Source organism: Pseudopodoces humilis, chromosome 21 (assembly GCF_049639895.1).
Source record: "Pseudopodoces humilis isolate 2021_Gansu_Grassland_sample_001 chromosome 21, ASM4963989v1, whole genome shotgun sequence".
NCBI classification, from domain to species: Eukaryota; Metazoa; Chordata; class Aves; order Passeriformes; family Paridae; genus Pseudopodoces; species Pseudopodoces humilis.
Window position 1 is genome coordinate 739,211 of NC_142220.1, and position 14,392 is coordinate 753,602.

The 14,392-nt window shown below is 54.3% G+C and overlaps 1 protein-coding gene across 2 annotated transcripts in view; it reads left to right on the forward strand.

The window, feature by feature from the left end:
- Positions 1-14,392, forward strand: part of RNF213 (ring finger protein 213) — a 44,762-nt gene that overhangs the window by 14,190 nt on the left and 16,180 nt on the right. For both annotated transcript variants that reach the window (XM_014259410.2, XM_088065458.1), the window contains exons 18-35: positions 159-317; positions 608-1,218; positions 1,502-1,667; positions 2,197-2,414; positions 2,933-3,073; positions 3,173-3,334; positions 3,755-4,895; positions 5,374-5,567; positions 5,896-6,048; positions 6,711-10,301; positions 10,417-10,553; positions 10,833-10,928; positions 11,325-11,443; positions 11,538-11,660; positions 12,245-12,321; positions 13,100-13,247; positions 13,548-13,683; positions 14,102-14,290. In XM_014259410.2, coding sequence (XP_014114885.2) covers positions 159-317; positions 608-1,218; positions 1,502-1,667; positions 2,197-2,414; positions 2,933-3,073; positions 3,173-3,334; positions 3,755-4,895; positions 5,374-5,567; positions 5,896-6,048; positions 6,711-10,301; positions 10,417-10,553; positions 10,833-10,928; positions 11,325-11,443; positions 11,538-11,660; positions 12,245-12,321; positions 13,100-13,247; positions 13,548-13,683; positions 14,102-14,290 — 7,561 coding nt within the window. The remainder of the gene's footprint in view (positions 1-158; positions 318-607; positions 1,219-1,501; positions 1,668-2,196; positions 2,415-2,932; positions 3,074-3,172; positions 3,335-3,754; positions 4,896-5,373; positions 5,568-5,895; positions 6,049-6,710; positions 10,302-10,416; positions 10,554-10,832; positions 10,929-11,324; positions 11,444-11,537; positions 11,661-12,244; positions 12,322-13,099; positions 13,248-13,547; positions 13,684-14,101; positions 14,291-14,392) is intronic.

Genomic DNA, 14,392 nt, shown 5'->3' on the forward strand with positions numbered 1-14,392 from the left:
GCAGTTTGGGGTGCTGTCCCTTGGCCTGGGCAGGAGCTCCCAGCTCCAGTTTGTGTTGTCACTGCGGGGTTTGTGGCTCTGCAGTTCCCAACACGAGTCACTCGGGGTGCAGGGTGTGGGAAGTGGCTGCTTTGTGGCTAAGGTGAGTTTTCTCTCAGAGCACCAGCAACGGCCAAGTGAGGAGAAGGAGCTGCTCCAGAGAAGCCTGAGAGAACTGCTGCAGTTGAGGCACGAAGAAGTCACAGAGCTCAGAAGAGAGAAAAAAGCAATAGGAACCTTCCTGAGCATGTGCAGGAAGGTGCAGAAGTCTGTGAGAGGTAGAGTTCTGGGGGAGCAGTCTGAAAGTGGCAACACCAGACAAGAGCATTTTCCTTTAAAATCTCTTGGCTTTGGGAGCAGGTTTGATTCTAAACCCCGAAGTGAGGGTGAGGAGGGGTGGGGAAAGTAACCCCAGAGCACTGGGGGGATCAAATGAGTGCTTGTGCATCAAATCACACTTAGAGGGGTCTGCCTGCCTGGTAGCATTTTGTGTCTTGGGGGACGGGGTGAGGTGAGCTGGAGCCAGGCTGAGCACCTGATCTGCCTCTGGCCTGTCTCTGGTTCACAGTGGATGTAGGTGAAGTGCAATTCCAACACTCGGAAGATCTTTGCTCTAAAAGGCTGAGTCAAGTTGTGGTGATGGGAAAGAGACCCCTGCAGACCTTCTACAACCTGAGCCCAGAGATGAAAGAGTTTCTCCACAAAATGCACTCCTTTAAGGACAGCCTGATCTTCCAGCAGTTCTGGGAGGAAGCAGCACAGAAGGCAGGAGAGGAGTATGTGTGTGACTGTCCGGAGGAGGAGGACGAGGACGAGGATGAGGAGGAGATTGTTCCTGAGCTGGACCTTGATGATGTTTTGAGCAGCATGATCCGCCCTTGCTTTGACAGCTATGCAATGCTGTATGATGATCTCAGGTCAGGGAATCTCACGCTTTCTGCAGTTGATAGAATTTTCCATGAATTCACAAATCATCCTGAAGATCTCAGAGGAGAGCTGAACATCATCTGTGGGCTTTGGCCTGCAGAAGACAGAGGCTGGATTGACCAGCGAGTCCAGCAGATCCAGCAGTACCATGAAATGCATTTAACCTTTGATGCTGCCAAGATCATTGCCCAGGTCAAAGAGAGTTTGGGGCTCTCTGGTGACTTCAGTATCCTGGAAAACCTGTTGCACATAGTAAGTACCCCTGACTTTGGCTCTGTACTGTCAGGGTGTTGGCTAAATTTGAACCTTCCCACAAGTGTATCCCAGGCTGTCAAGAGCTGTTCCTTGTGCCAAAATGCTTATTTGAGGTAAAAATCAGATCTTCCAGGTACTTTTGGGTAGTCATTCCTTTGAGAGGTGATGATACTGCTCTGTTGGGGTGTGGTTTTGCAGAGGGCTTTCCTTTCCCTGCTGCAGAACCAGTGGCATTTCCCAGCTCCAGGCTCAGTGTGTGTTTGCACCACTTGCTTTCCAGACAGAAAAGCTTGAATCCTACAAGACCCAGAAGCTGGATTCCATCAGCCCTGAGCTCGTGCAAGCCAAGAAGCTGCTGCAGGGGATCACTGTGCCCCGCCGTGGCTGCCTGAAGGAGCTGGCCCAGCAGAAGGAGTTTGTCTGCTGGGTGAGAGAGGCACTGAAAGGTGTGTGCTGCTCAGCCAGGAATGAGACACAGAGTGCTGGGAGGGATGGCAGCTTGTGTGGGGGCAGAAGGAACACTGAATCCCTGACCCATCTGCTTTGTGCCTTCGTGGTTTCTGGTGCTGCTGGTTACATCTCGGGTGGGCTGTGGTGTGGAACGTGCTGTGGGGACCCTTCAAACGTGGCCCTGCACTGTGGGCTGCTGCAGCACACGGTGACCACCCTGCTGGCAGCTGGGCTGGGCCAGGAGCAGCTGCTGCTGCTCACTTCAGAGCTGTTGTTCCAGAGGATGGAGTTGTGTCTGTCTGGCCTGCACAGACCCCTCAGGCGCTGCTCCCATCCTGGCTGGGGATCCAGGTCCTGTGGGGGTCCATGGATGGATGGATGGCCTGGAAAGCTGATGAGGAGAGGGCACCTGCACAGGAGCTGCTGTTCAAAGCATTCCTCCTGCATTTCCTGTAGAAGGTGGTGGTGAGGGGTGGTGTCCAGGCTGCCTCATGCATTTCCCACTCCTGTGTTGCCTCGTTTCAGACATCAATGAGCTGAAGGTGTTTGTTGACCTGGCGTCCATCTCGGCGGGGGAGAACGACATGGACGTGGACCGTGTGGCCTGTTTCCATGGCACTGTGCACGGCTACTCCTCCCTGCTCTACGAGCTCCGCCACGACTCGGGCTTCCAGGACTTCATGCGCTGCCTGCAGAAGCTGTGGCGAGCCCTGGACAGCGATGAGACCCTCCCTGAGAAACTGGTGAGTTCTGCTAGAGCTGGGCCTCTGCATCCTCCTGTGTTTCTGCCTTGGTGGCTGGAAGTTGGACTGCACTGGGCAAATGGCACCTGTGTGGGGACATCACTGCAGCTCTTGTTAGTGGAGGAAAAATATCCGATGTTTCTGTGGCACAGAAGTTCACTGCAGCAGCTGTGGGTGAAGCACAGGTTTCTCCAGGGCACTGCAAGGCTTTCCAGTGCGATGGGCTGTAGCTTGGCTCGTGCAGGTTTGATGGTGTGAAAGAGGGGAGGCAGATGCCTGGGAACTCTTATCCTTGTGCAGCAAGAGGTGTTGGAGCACTGTGGGCTCTGTTCAGCCTCCTGGAGTGCGTCAGGAAGAGCTGTGCAGAAAGAGCAGGCTGCAGCCAGTACTCATTCCTTTCTTCCTTCCCCATCACAAAAGCCTTGTGCCAGCCCCAGCTGTTTGTCCTGGCCAGGTGTAAGCTGGAGGTGCTGGATTTCAGAGCAGTCAGGGCACTGCTGTGTCTCCTCTCCCCACAGCGTGCCTCGGCCCAGCACCTGGAGTGGCTGAAGACGGTGAAGGAGAGCCATGGCTCTGTGGAGCTGTCCTCGCTGTCCCTGGCAGCTGCCATCAACAGCAGAGGGGTTTATGTGCTCAGGGCACCGGCTGACGGCCAGAAGGTGAGAGCACCCACTGCCCCTCCTGCCTGGGGGTGCTGCCCCAGCGCTCCCCTGGCTCGGGCAGAGCCCCAGCCCCACTGACAGTTTCTGCTCTGGCAGCTCTCCTTGGACAGTGTCCTGCGCTTCACCCTCCCGGGGAGCTCGGGGGACGCCGACGCCTCCTGGAAATACTCGCTGGCAGAGCTCCGCGAGCTGCAGAACAAACTGATGCTCATGTCAGCCAAGGGAGAGCAAGGCCTGGAGGTGGAGAGGTTCTCTGAGGTCAGATTCCAGAGCCAGGGGGTTGCTGCTGTTGGGGCCAGGGCTGGATTTTCCCTCCAGCAGGAGCTTTTAAGGCTGTGGAGTTGCTGGGGGTGGTGGTCACGGGCACCTGGGTGTTCCTGCCTGTGGTTCCCTGTTAAGGTGGAACTAAGCTGGAGACAGAACAGTGAGCTGGTGGCCTTGTCCTCTGGCTGCACTGGGGATTGTCCTGGCTGGCAGCATCACTGTACTTCTGTAGCAACCTGGGAGCTCCTTACTGGTCTCCTGGGGATGTAAAAGGTCACAGAGAGTCTGTGGTTGCTGTACAAGGCCTGACGCACCTTGGGACCAAAGACTTTCTCTTCATTGAATGTCTTTCCAGTGGTTTCATGGCTGAAACTTGTAAATCAGCTTGTTTCTCTCTCCTCTGTTCTCACACAGGTCTTTTCCAATGTCCAGAGACTCGCCCAGGCCTTTATAGACCTTTACTCAGCTGGGAACATGCTTTTCCGCTCCTGGCTTGCCCAGGTGTATTGTTCACCCCACAGAGAATCCTGTGTCCTTATAGACTTCTCCCTGGCCCCCATCCCAGTGCTGGAAGGGCAAGGGGACATGGCAGCTGTGCTCCCCGCCCTCTGCAAGACCATGGAGAGTTTCCTGGAGAGCTGGAAAAGCTTCATGTACGCAAAGCGATTTGAGCACTTCTACCTGAACTACTACAGCGCGGAGCAGCTGGTGTACCTGTGCTCGGAGCTGGGCCGGGGCAGCCCCAGCCAGGCTGCCCTCATGATGCTCTCCTTCCTCAGCCCCCACTGCACCGAGCAGGACGTCCTCGGGGCCCTCGGGAGCCAGGGGCCTCCCAGCTCAGGGAAGGCTGGGTCTGACTTCCAAGTGCTGCTGGACGGGGAGAAGGACCTGAGTGCCCGGCTGGAGCACATCTGGGAGTGCTACATGAGCAACATGGGCTCCTTCCTCCCCAACTGCCTGGACATCGACACACTGGGCGTGTGGCTGAAGAACCTGGCCAGCAGGGACGGGGAGCGTGTCAGCAGGGACTTTCCTCAGGACCTGCTCTGTGTGGGCCAGCCCAACCTCATCACCTGCCCTCGCTCCGAGGTGCTCAGCTCTGCCCTGGCCATTTACATGAACAGCCCCGAGCAGCCCCTTCCCAGCTTCGACGAGGTCCTGCTGTGCACGCCCCAGAGCAGCGCGGAGCAGGTGGGGCTGTTCCTGCGCAGGTGCCTCATTCCCTGCCGCGGGGGGAACAGGATTTACACCATGCTGTACGCGGATGAGCTGAGCTACGACGTCAGCCGCAGGGCAGAGGAGCTGTTCCAACACCTGCAGCGCTACAACAGCTCCTACCGGCTCATCATCCTGTGCAACTGCGAGCGGGAGAACAGCTACCTGCCCTCTGCCTTCAGCCACTGCAAGGTGCACATGATTCCCCAGAGGTCCCGGGCAGAGATCCAGCAGTACCTGCAGCGCCATTTCCGAGTGGCTCAGTTCACCAGCTCGGCCGCCGCCGTGTTCAGGGAGCACATGTGCGTTGGGATTGTGTCCTCCAAAAGAGCTGGCATGGGTAAGGTGGCACGTGCAGGATGAGCTCTGCTGGGAGCTCAAAACCAGAGTGGGGTTCACCTTGCTGGGTTTTGTGTCCGAGCTTTAGGTATCTTGGTGAAAAAGAGCGGTTCAGGCTGGTCAGTGCGGTGAGGTGAAAGCTGGAAGTCCCCTGGTTTGACTTTAGAAACAAGCACAAAATAGAATAGATTCAAGTTCTAAAGAAGTAAAGTCCTAAAGAAATAAAGTGCTAAAGAAGTAAAGCTTCTCTCAGGCAGTGGAAGGAAAACAAACCACATGGATAACAAGAGCAGTGTGTTGGATTCCAGCCTCCAGCTGCTCAAACCAGATTTAAACTTTCTTCTGGAATGCCTTTTAGGAAGTTTCAGAGAATTAGGGCATGGGGCACTTAAACATTTTATTTCCTTCTGTCTGTTATGGTCTTAATGTGATGTATCTGATATTGATGGCTTTAGTTCTTGTGGTGTTTTTTATAACAGGGAAATCTCTGTATGTGAAGAGGCTGCATGAGAGACTGCAAGAAGTGCAGCCTGACTGTACAGAGCTTCTGAAAACCATCAGACTGATTGAACCACAAGTGGATGAAGATAAAGTGCTGAAATCTCTCCTGCCGTATCTGAAGAGAGAGCACCAGACAAAGCCCATGATATTCCATTTCGATATCACCTCCTCAGTGAGTACATCCCTCCCACAGCTGCCTTGTCCTGCAGGTCCTTGCAGGAGCTTTCCTAAAGCTCTTGTTTCTCAATTAGCCATTTCCCTAGCATTTCTAATTATTGTGTAAATAACACAAATACCATCGAGGTGATTGAGCTCTGGAACAGTTGCCCAGAGAAGCTCTAGAGTCTCCATCCTTGAAGAGATTAAAAACCTGACTGAATGTGGCCCTGGGCAGCCGGGCAGAGAACAGAAAGCCTTCCCACCCTCAACTGCTCTGTGATTCTGTGAAGTTGTGATGGGTAAATAAAGAGGAAGTGCCTTGGTATCTCTTCCTGTGACAGGTGCAGCGTGGGATTCCAGAGTTTCTCTTCAAGCTGTTGGTTTTGCAGTACCTGACAGATAATAATGGCAATATGTGGCTACGGCAGAAGTGTCACCTGTACATCATTGAAATCCTGGAGGTGTCCCCAGTGCCAAAGAAAGCAGCCAGACCTGTACGTACCAGCAATGTTCCCTTCCTGGGAACTTCTCAGTCACTTTGCATGTGTTTGTACCTAGCTGTGGTGACACTGTAACTGTAAACACAGCACAGGAGTTCCCTGTTTCATTGGGGGTGTGCTGTATCCCATAACAAACTGCTGTCCCTGGTGTTGTACAAAGTGACATTAAAGCCAGACACCAAATGAGGCCTGTCCAGTTTCCTTGGGTTGGTGATTTCTGAAGGCCTGTTAATCCACTCCTCACTGCCCCCTCTGTGACATTTAGAGGAAACATAAAAATGCAAAATCTAATCTCCCTCATGTTAATTTGAAATGTTTGAAGGTAGGGGAATGTTTATATGCAGCTGTTGGAACAGAGTGTAGAAGTGACTGGAATAAATACAAACCGGTTCTTGGGTTTAGTTTTCTTTGAAGTAGCTCTGAGAAGGGGCTGGAGGTGACGCCAGGCTCATGTTCCTGGAAGGAAGATGTAGGAGGGAATAGGATTCGTTGGTGCACTTTAAGTGGAAGAATTTCTGCACAGGGGAAAAGGCTGGCTCCTGTTCCTCAGGTCTGAGCCTTTAGGCAAGGAGACTGTTAAGAACAGATTAATGAAGCTGGTGAAGATTGAGCTACAGCTCTGTGATGACCTTTTATTTTCTTTTTCTCTTCTCCAGATGTCAGTGAGCCAGAAGTATCACTTCTTGGATGTGTTCCCTAAAATAACATGCAAGTCTCCCAAAGAAGTGCTAGAAATGGAGACACTAGGGAACCGTTCCGGGGATGTTTCGAACCCGGGAATGGACAAGGAGGAATTCTGCAGTGAGGCTTTCCAGAGACCCTTCCAGTACCTGAAGAGGTTTGACCAGGGCTGTGACTTGGACACGTTCTGCTACGAGGCGCTCTCGGTGGAAGGCAGCCCTGCAGAATGTCTGCAGCTCTTCCTCCTGCACTGCGGGGTCGTGGATCCCTCCTGGGCAGAGCTCCGCAACTTCACCTGGTTCCTCAACATTCAGCTGAGAGACTGCGAAGCTTCTGTCTTTTGCAACCCTGACTTTGTCCAGGACACTTTGAATGGTTTCAAGAACTTTGTGGTTGGCTTCATGATTTTAATGGCGCGGGATTTTGCGACGCCCTCCCTGAACATTTCCGACCAGAGCTCAGGAAGACAGCCCTCCTGCCTGGAGAACGTGGCGGAGGAAGATCTGCTCCCTTTCCGCATCAGGAAGAAGTGGGAGTCGGAGCCTCATCCCTATCTGTTTTTCAACGAGGATCGTGTGTCCATGACATTCATTGGTTTCCACTTCCAGCAGATCAGGAATCGCATCGATGCCATCAATCCTCTGAACGGCAATGTCATCAAGCAGGACATCATGACTCCCCAGCTGTACCAGGGCTTGTTACTGCAGAAGGTTCCCTTCAACGTGCCCTTCGACCAGCTGCCCCGCGAGGAGAAGCTCGAGAGGCTCTGCATGGTGCTGGGGCTCCACTGGGTGTTCGACCCCGACGAGACGTACGAGCTCACCACAGACAACGTGCTGAAAATCTTGGCCATCGAGATGCGATTCCGCTGCAACATCCCGGTCGTCATCATGGGAGAAACGGGCTGTGGGAAGACCAGGCTGGTGAAGTTCCTGTGCCAGTTACGCAGAAGCTTTGTGGAGGTGGAGAACATGAAGCTCGTCAAGGTTCACGGAGGTACCACTGCAGAGATGATCTACGCCAGGGTCAGAGAAGCAGAAGCCCTGGCTAAATCCAACAAGGAGCAGCACGGGTTGGACACCGTCCTCTTTTTCGATGAAGCCAACACCACGGAGGCCGTGAGCAGCATCAAGGAGGTTCTGTGTGACCGCACGGTGCAGGGGAAGCCGTTGGCCTCTGGCTCCGGCCTGCGGATCATCGCAGCCTGCAATCCCTACCGCAAGCACACGGACAGGATGATCCAGCGCCTGGAGCTGGCTGGCCTGGGCTACCGGGTCAAGGCCGACGACAGCAGGGAGAAGCTGGGGTCCATCCCGCTGAGACAGCTCGTGTACCGCGTGCACGCGCTCCCGCCCAGCATGATCCCGCTGGTGTGGGACTTCGGGCAGCTCAACAACAGCACTGAGAAGATGTACATCCAGCAGATCGTGCAGCGCGTGGCGGAGCAGCTGCCCATGGCCAGGGACGAGGTGAGGACGGTCACAGAGGTGCTCTTTACCTCCCAGCAGTACATGAGGCAGAGGGACGACGAGTGCGGCTTCGTCAGCCTGCGGGATGTGGAGCGCTGCATGGAGGTGTTCAAGTGGTTTTACAGGCACAGCCACCTGCTGCTGAGGGAGCTGGAGAAGTACCTGGCCGAGAGGAAAGGTCCCAAGGGCAGCGGAGACAGAAACAGTGTCATCTGGTCCTTGGTGCTGGCGGTCGGGGTCTGCTACCACGCGTCCCTGGAAAGGAAGGAGCCGTACAGGACTGCCATCAGCCAGGTCCTTCCAAAGCCTTACGATACCCAGAAAAAGATTTTGGAAGAAATCACTCTGATGCAGGACTTATTCCTGAGTGGGGTGCCACTCCGGGATACCATAGCAAGGAACTTGGCCTTGAAGGAAAATGTCTTCATGATGGTCATCTGTATTGAGCTGAAAATCCCTCTTTTTCTTGTCGGGAAGCCTGGGAGCTCCAAATCCCTGGCAAAAACCATCGTGGCCGATGCTATGCAGGGCCAAGCAGCTCATTCTGATCTGTTCAAGGACCTGAAGCAGATCCATCTCGTGTCTTTTCAGTGCAGCCCCCTCTCCACTCCAGAGGGAATCATAGGCACTTTCAAGCACTGTGCTCGATTCCAGGAAGGGAAGAACTTGGAGGAGTATGTGTCAGTGGTGGTTTTGGATGAGATTGGGCTGGCAGAAGACTCTCCCAAAATGCCCTTGAAGACTTTGCATCCACTTTTGGAGGATGGCTGCATAGATGATGTCCCTCTTCCACACAAAAAGGTTGGCTTCATCGGGATTTCCAACTGGGCTTTGGACCCTGCCAAGATGAATCGAGGCATCTTTGTGTCCCGTGGGGACCCCAGCAGAGAGGAGCTCATCGAGAGCGCAAAGGGCATTTGCTGCTCGGCACGAGGGGCTTTGCAGAAGGTTGAGCAGTATTTCCATCACTTTGCAGATGCATATGAAAACATTTGCAAGACCCAAGACAGGGAGTTCTTTGGCCTGCGTGACTACTACAGCCTCATAAAGATGTTTTTTGCCTTAGCTAAGAGCTCCAAAAGCGAGCCCACGCCTCAGGATGTCGCCGCAGTGGTTCTTCGTAACTTTGGTGGCAAAGATGATGTCAATGCCTTGGAAATATTCACTTCCAAGTTGCTGGAAAAAGGGGAGATACATGCTCATGATATCAGTAGGATAGAGCTGATCCGCCAGAACATTTACAGCAGTGCTGAGGATGGGGACTGCAGGTACCTGCTTGTGTTGACCGAGAACTACGCGGCGCTGCAGATCCTCCAGCAGGCTTTCTTCACTGACCGTCAGCAGCCGGAGATCATCTTTGGCTCCAGTTTTCCTAAGGACCAAGAATACACCCAGATATGCAGGAACATCAACCGAGTGAAGGTCTGCATGGAAACTGGCCAGATGGTCGTGCTCCTCAACCTGCAGAACCTCTACGAGAGCCTCTACGATGCCCTCAACCAGTATTACGTGTACCTGGCTGGGCAGAAGTACGTGGATTTGGGGCTGGGCACCCACCGGGTGAAGTGCCGGGTGCACCCCAGGTTCCGCCTGATCGTCATCGAGGAGAAGGAGGTGGTGTACAAGCACTTCCCCATCCCGCTCATCAACCGGCTGGAGAAGCACTACCTGGACATCAGCACCGTGCTGGACAGGGGCCAGAGGGAGGCCGTGCGGGAGCTGAAGCGCTGGGTGCAGGAGTTCACGGCGGTCAACACGGAGGAGCACTTCATCAGCCAGCAGCAGTACAGCCCCGCAGACGTCTTCGTGGGCTACCACGCCAACACGTGCGCCTCGCTGGTGCTGCAGGGCGCGCAGCTCCTGCGCCCGGCCTGCGCGCCCGCCGAGCTCCTGCCCCGCGTCACCGAGCAGGCGCGGCTGGCGCTGCTCAACTGTGCCACCCCCGACGCCGTCATCCGCCTCTGCAGCTCCGTGGGGCTGTTCATGGCGCACTCCCTGGCCCACACCTACTTCAGGCAGCAGCAGCACACGTCCTTCGCGGATTTCCTCGGCGCCCAGCTGCGCGCGGGGGACGGGCCCCGGGCGGCCTTCACCGAGGTGAGCCTGGGCCGCTGCCGGAGCTCCTGCCCCGCGCTCGGCTCCGTGCCCGGGGCTGCAGCAGCCCTGGGAGCACGGCTGGGGCTGTGCCCCATCGCTGCCCCTTTCTGCCCAGGTCACCACCTTCTCACGGCTGCTCACCAGTGCTGACGCTGCCTGCCTGGAGAGGGAGGTGCAGGGCAGGGCCCAAAGGCTCCAGATCCTGTTCCTGCAGCAGTTTGACACTGAGTATTCCTTCCTGAAGGGCATCCGGTGAGTCTGGGCCGGGGTTTTCCTGCTTGGAACAGACTGTCAGCTGTGTGGAAGTGCGTGGGCAGAGCAGTTGGAGTGGCACATATGGAAAAGGGAGGCTGTGCTGGCAGTGGGCTGGCTCGGGACAAACCTTATCAGCTCCATCACATGAGATGGGCTTTGGTGTTTTTCTCTCTCCTCCTGCAGCAGCCACAGCCAATGTGGAGCGACCGGTTCTGTGGCCTTTAATGTTTGATCTTTACACTTGTGACTTCTGTTAAATCTCTTTTCGCTCTTCAGCGATTTCCTGGATTCTGCTTCAGGAAATAAAGTCCTCATTATTCAGACAGACTTCGAAGACGGCTCTCGGGATGCCCAGCTCATCGCCTCAGCCAAGTGAGTTGGGCACGGAGGGGTTCAGTTCTGCCAGGCCACTCCTCACTGTTTGGTTATTGGTGCTGTTTGGGGATCTCCCACATCCTTTATTCTGTAGCAGAATGAATCTAAATGCACTAATTGTATTTCAAATAATCCATAACCCCAGTCAGAATAAGCTAAGATGGGTCACATGAGCAGATAATCCCCTTTGAAGTGCGACTTCTGGCCACTGGCTGCAGAAATCCTGAAGAGCTGAGGGTCTGGGATAACTCAGGGCACAGCTGGAGGTGGCAGCTCAGCACCACAGCTGGGAGGGAGGAGTGGGAGTCACCTGTGTCTGTTCTGGGAGAGGAAATGTGTCCTGGCCACGCACCTCTGGCTGCCTTTGCCACCAGCCTTTGCTCTGTGCTGCAGGTACACTGTTGTCAATGAGATCAACAAGGTGGGCCTGGGGGAGGTCTCTGTCTTTGTTTACTTTATCATGAAGCTTTCCCGGCTGGAAGGAGGAACATCCTACGTGGGCTTCCATGGAGGTGGGTGTGCCCATCTGTCCCTCCTCACTCTTCAGCTGCCTTCGGACAAGTTTCTCTTGCTCACTGAGTGATTCCTGCTGTTCTCTGCCTGTAGGGCTGTGGCAGTCGGTGCACATAGACGACCTCCGCAGATCCAAGGACATGATCTCTGACTTGACAGCCCTGCAGAACCTCACCATCAGCCAGGTGTTCTCTGAGCATCCAGGGGAAACCAGAGGTGAGCTGTGTGCTGGGGAAAGGGGGAGCTGTGCTCCCAGACTTGGTACTGCAGGAGCTGATGCCTGGCACAGCGGATCTGATGACTTTCCCTGCTCAGCACCTGGTTTTGGGGGGCTCACCACATGGCTTCCGACTTTTAGGTCATCAAGCAAGTTAATTTGGTATTTTTCCCTTTTTTTTTTTGACAAAACTGTGGCGTTTGCACTGCTCAGGAGCCTGAGTGCTCTGTCCCAGCACAGGAGGCAGCAGAGGCTGCATGGCAAAGACCACTGACAAGGATCTTCCTTTCCCCTCAGCTTTTTCAGTCTCTCTTTCCTTTCACCACACTGCCTGACAGGAGTCAGGGAGAGCTTAAGGCATTAGCTCAGTGTCACACTTCTTCCAGCTCTTGCTGCATGGAGCCTGACAGCCTGAGCAGCTGTGGCTGTTTGAGAGGTGAATCTCAGCTACTCATGCCGGTGCTAATGGATCTCTGACAGATGTTCTGCTGCTCTGGGATGCAGTTGCTAAAATAAACTCTCATCTGACGGATGCAGGAGTGTGCTGCTGCTTTCTAATAAAAATTCTACACCTTTGCTGCAGCTCTGCCTGCCAATGGAGAAGCACAGCAGGAAGAGGTGGAGGGTGGAACACCAGTGCCAAGAGCAGAGCACTATCAGGTCAGTTCAGAATACATTTGTTTGCCTCTCAGCTGTCACTGTGGCTCTCTGCTCTGCCATGAGAGGTGCAACCCACCTTTTGTGTCCCCCTTCACCTGAAACCTATCAGCAATATTTGCATTGTGAATGTTGCTGATCAGACACAAGTCCCCCCTCCCCACTGCCCAGTCAAAATCAGCATCAGTAAAGAAATAAACCATTCTGAGGACTCTGTATTTTATATATTTTCTATATCATTCCTTAGTCATTTTGTTCTTCTGATTTTTAAAAATCGGCTTTAAGAGTTTCTGTTGCCTTTCTCTGCCTGGAGGTGGGAGCTGTGGTCCTGAGGCTCAGTCCAGCTGTGTGCTCTGAGCTGTGTGCTGGAGCTGGCTGAGGACTTGGCTGTGCTGCAGCCACGTTCACACTGCCCTGTGTGCCCCTGACAGCCTCAGCTGGACATACCCAGCACCAGGGACACGTAGCACTCCCCAGGAAGGGCAGATTTCCCCTGGTCACGTTGATTATTTTCACTTCTTTCCTCAAACTGCTGAATCTTGGCCCTGCAGGAGTGTTAACTCAGCACAAATTCTGTGTCACGGGCCTGTCTGAAAGGGCCACGGAAGTTGCATCATGTTCTTGACAGCAAAAGAGCTGAGAACGGCAGTGTGAGATGAGGGGAGCTGGGAGCAGGGATGCCAGGCAACAGGCACTTTGAGGGAGCACTGTAAACCTTTTCAGGGTGTGTGCTGGGGACAGGAGGGTCACTCGAGGGGCATGACCTTGTTTTCCTGGGCAGGGTGAGATCCTGGACACCACTGTGCTGCTGAGGACCTGTGTGCAGAGCGCTGTGGGGATGCTGCGGGACCAGAACGAAGACCTGAGTCGAAGCAGGAGGAGAATTGAGATCCTGCTTGGCCTCTTCTCCAAAGAGGATGAGCTGAAAGGTGTGTGCTGCAGGGAGTGTCCCTGGCCATCTGGGGACCACCAAAACATGTCAGTCAGGTCACTGGGGATCCAAAGGTCCTTGCTGTGGTGCAGGTAAGGGGGATGTCCCAAGAATGTGTGTCCATGCTCCCGTGTGCTGATGGATGTAAGGCTTTTCTGCTCTTCAAGTGGTGGCTTTTTCTCTGGCTGCTTTTTCCCCCACTTGGCCAATTATTGAAACAACTGTCAAATGCTGTTCTTGGTGGGATATTTGGGTCCAATAATACAAGAGGAAACACAAGTTCCCTGTTGTTTTGTAGCCTCTTTCCTGAAGATAACCAAGGCTCGTCTCTCCAGCCTGTTGAAGAAACAAGAAGAAAATTCCCTTCATCCCAAAAACTGGGTGCTTCGGGAGGCTTCCAACCTCAGTGCTCTGCAGGAGGCAGGTACCTTCAGGTGAGGACAGCAGCACTGCCCTGTCACCTGCAGCCTTCCAGGAAGAGTCCGCAAGTGGCACCTGTGCAGCAGAGACAGCAGCTTTGTGTGATCTGAACATCTGCAGTGTCAGGCTCCAGTCTGTGCTGGAAACTCTCTGAAGGCAATTTTAGCCTCTCCTGGGGAAGGGTGAATTAGAGCTGAAGGGGCTGTACTGGGACAGGAGTGCACAAGTGCTTGAGTGGAACAGTGGGATTCCAGGTGAGCCAGGAGTGAGAGAAGTGCAGGGCTTTCTTGTTGGTGGCATTTTTTCCCATAAAGGCAGCATTAGGATTCTGTCACGTGCAAATATCAGCAGTTTTTCAGGATGGGCACCTCCTGTTTTGCTGATGTTTTTGCTTACATTCCCTCTGGGTTTCTCCATCCCTTTCTCCCAAAGGCACACCCTGTGGAAGCGAGTCCAGAAGGTGGTCACTCCCTTCCTGGCTCTCCTGATCGCTGTCATAGACAGGAATGGCAATCTGGAGCTGCTGGCCAGGCCAGGAGAAAAGTGGGTGACAAACCTGTGGATGTTCATCTTCAGTGACACCAAATTCCTGAATGTCCTTCCCGGAGTGGGGAAGAACAGGTGAGCCCTGGGGGATGAGCAGGAGGGCTGGGCTGGGCTGGGCTGGGCTGGGCTGGGCTGGGCTGGGCTGGGCTGGCAGCACTGGGAGCAGCCCAGCACTGG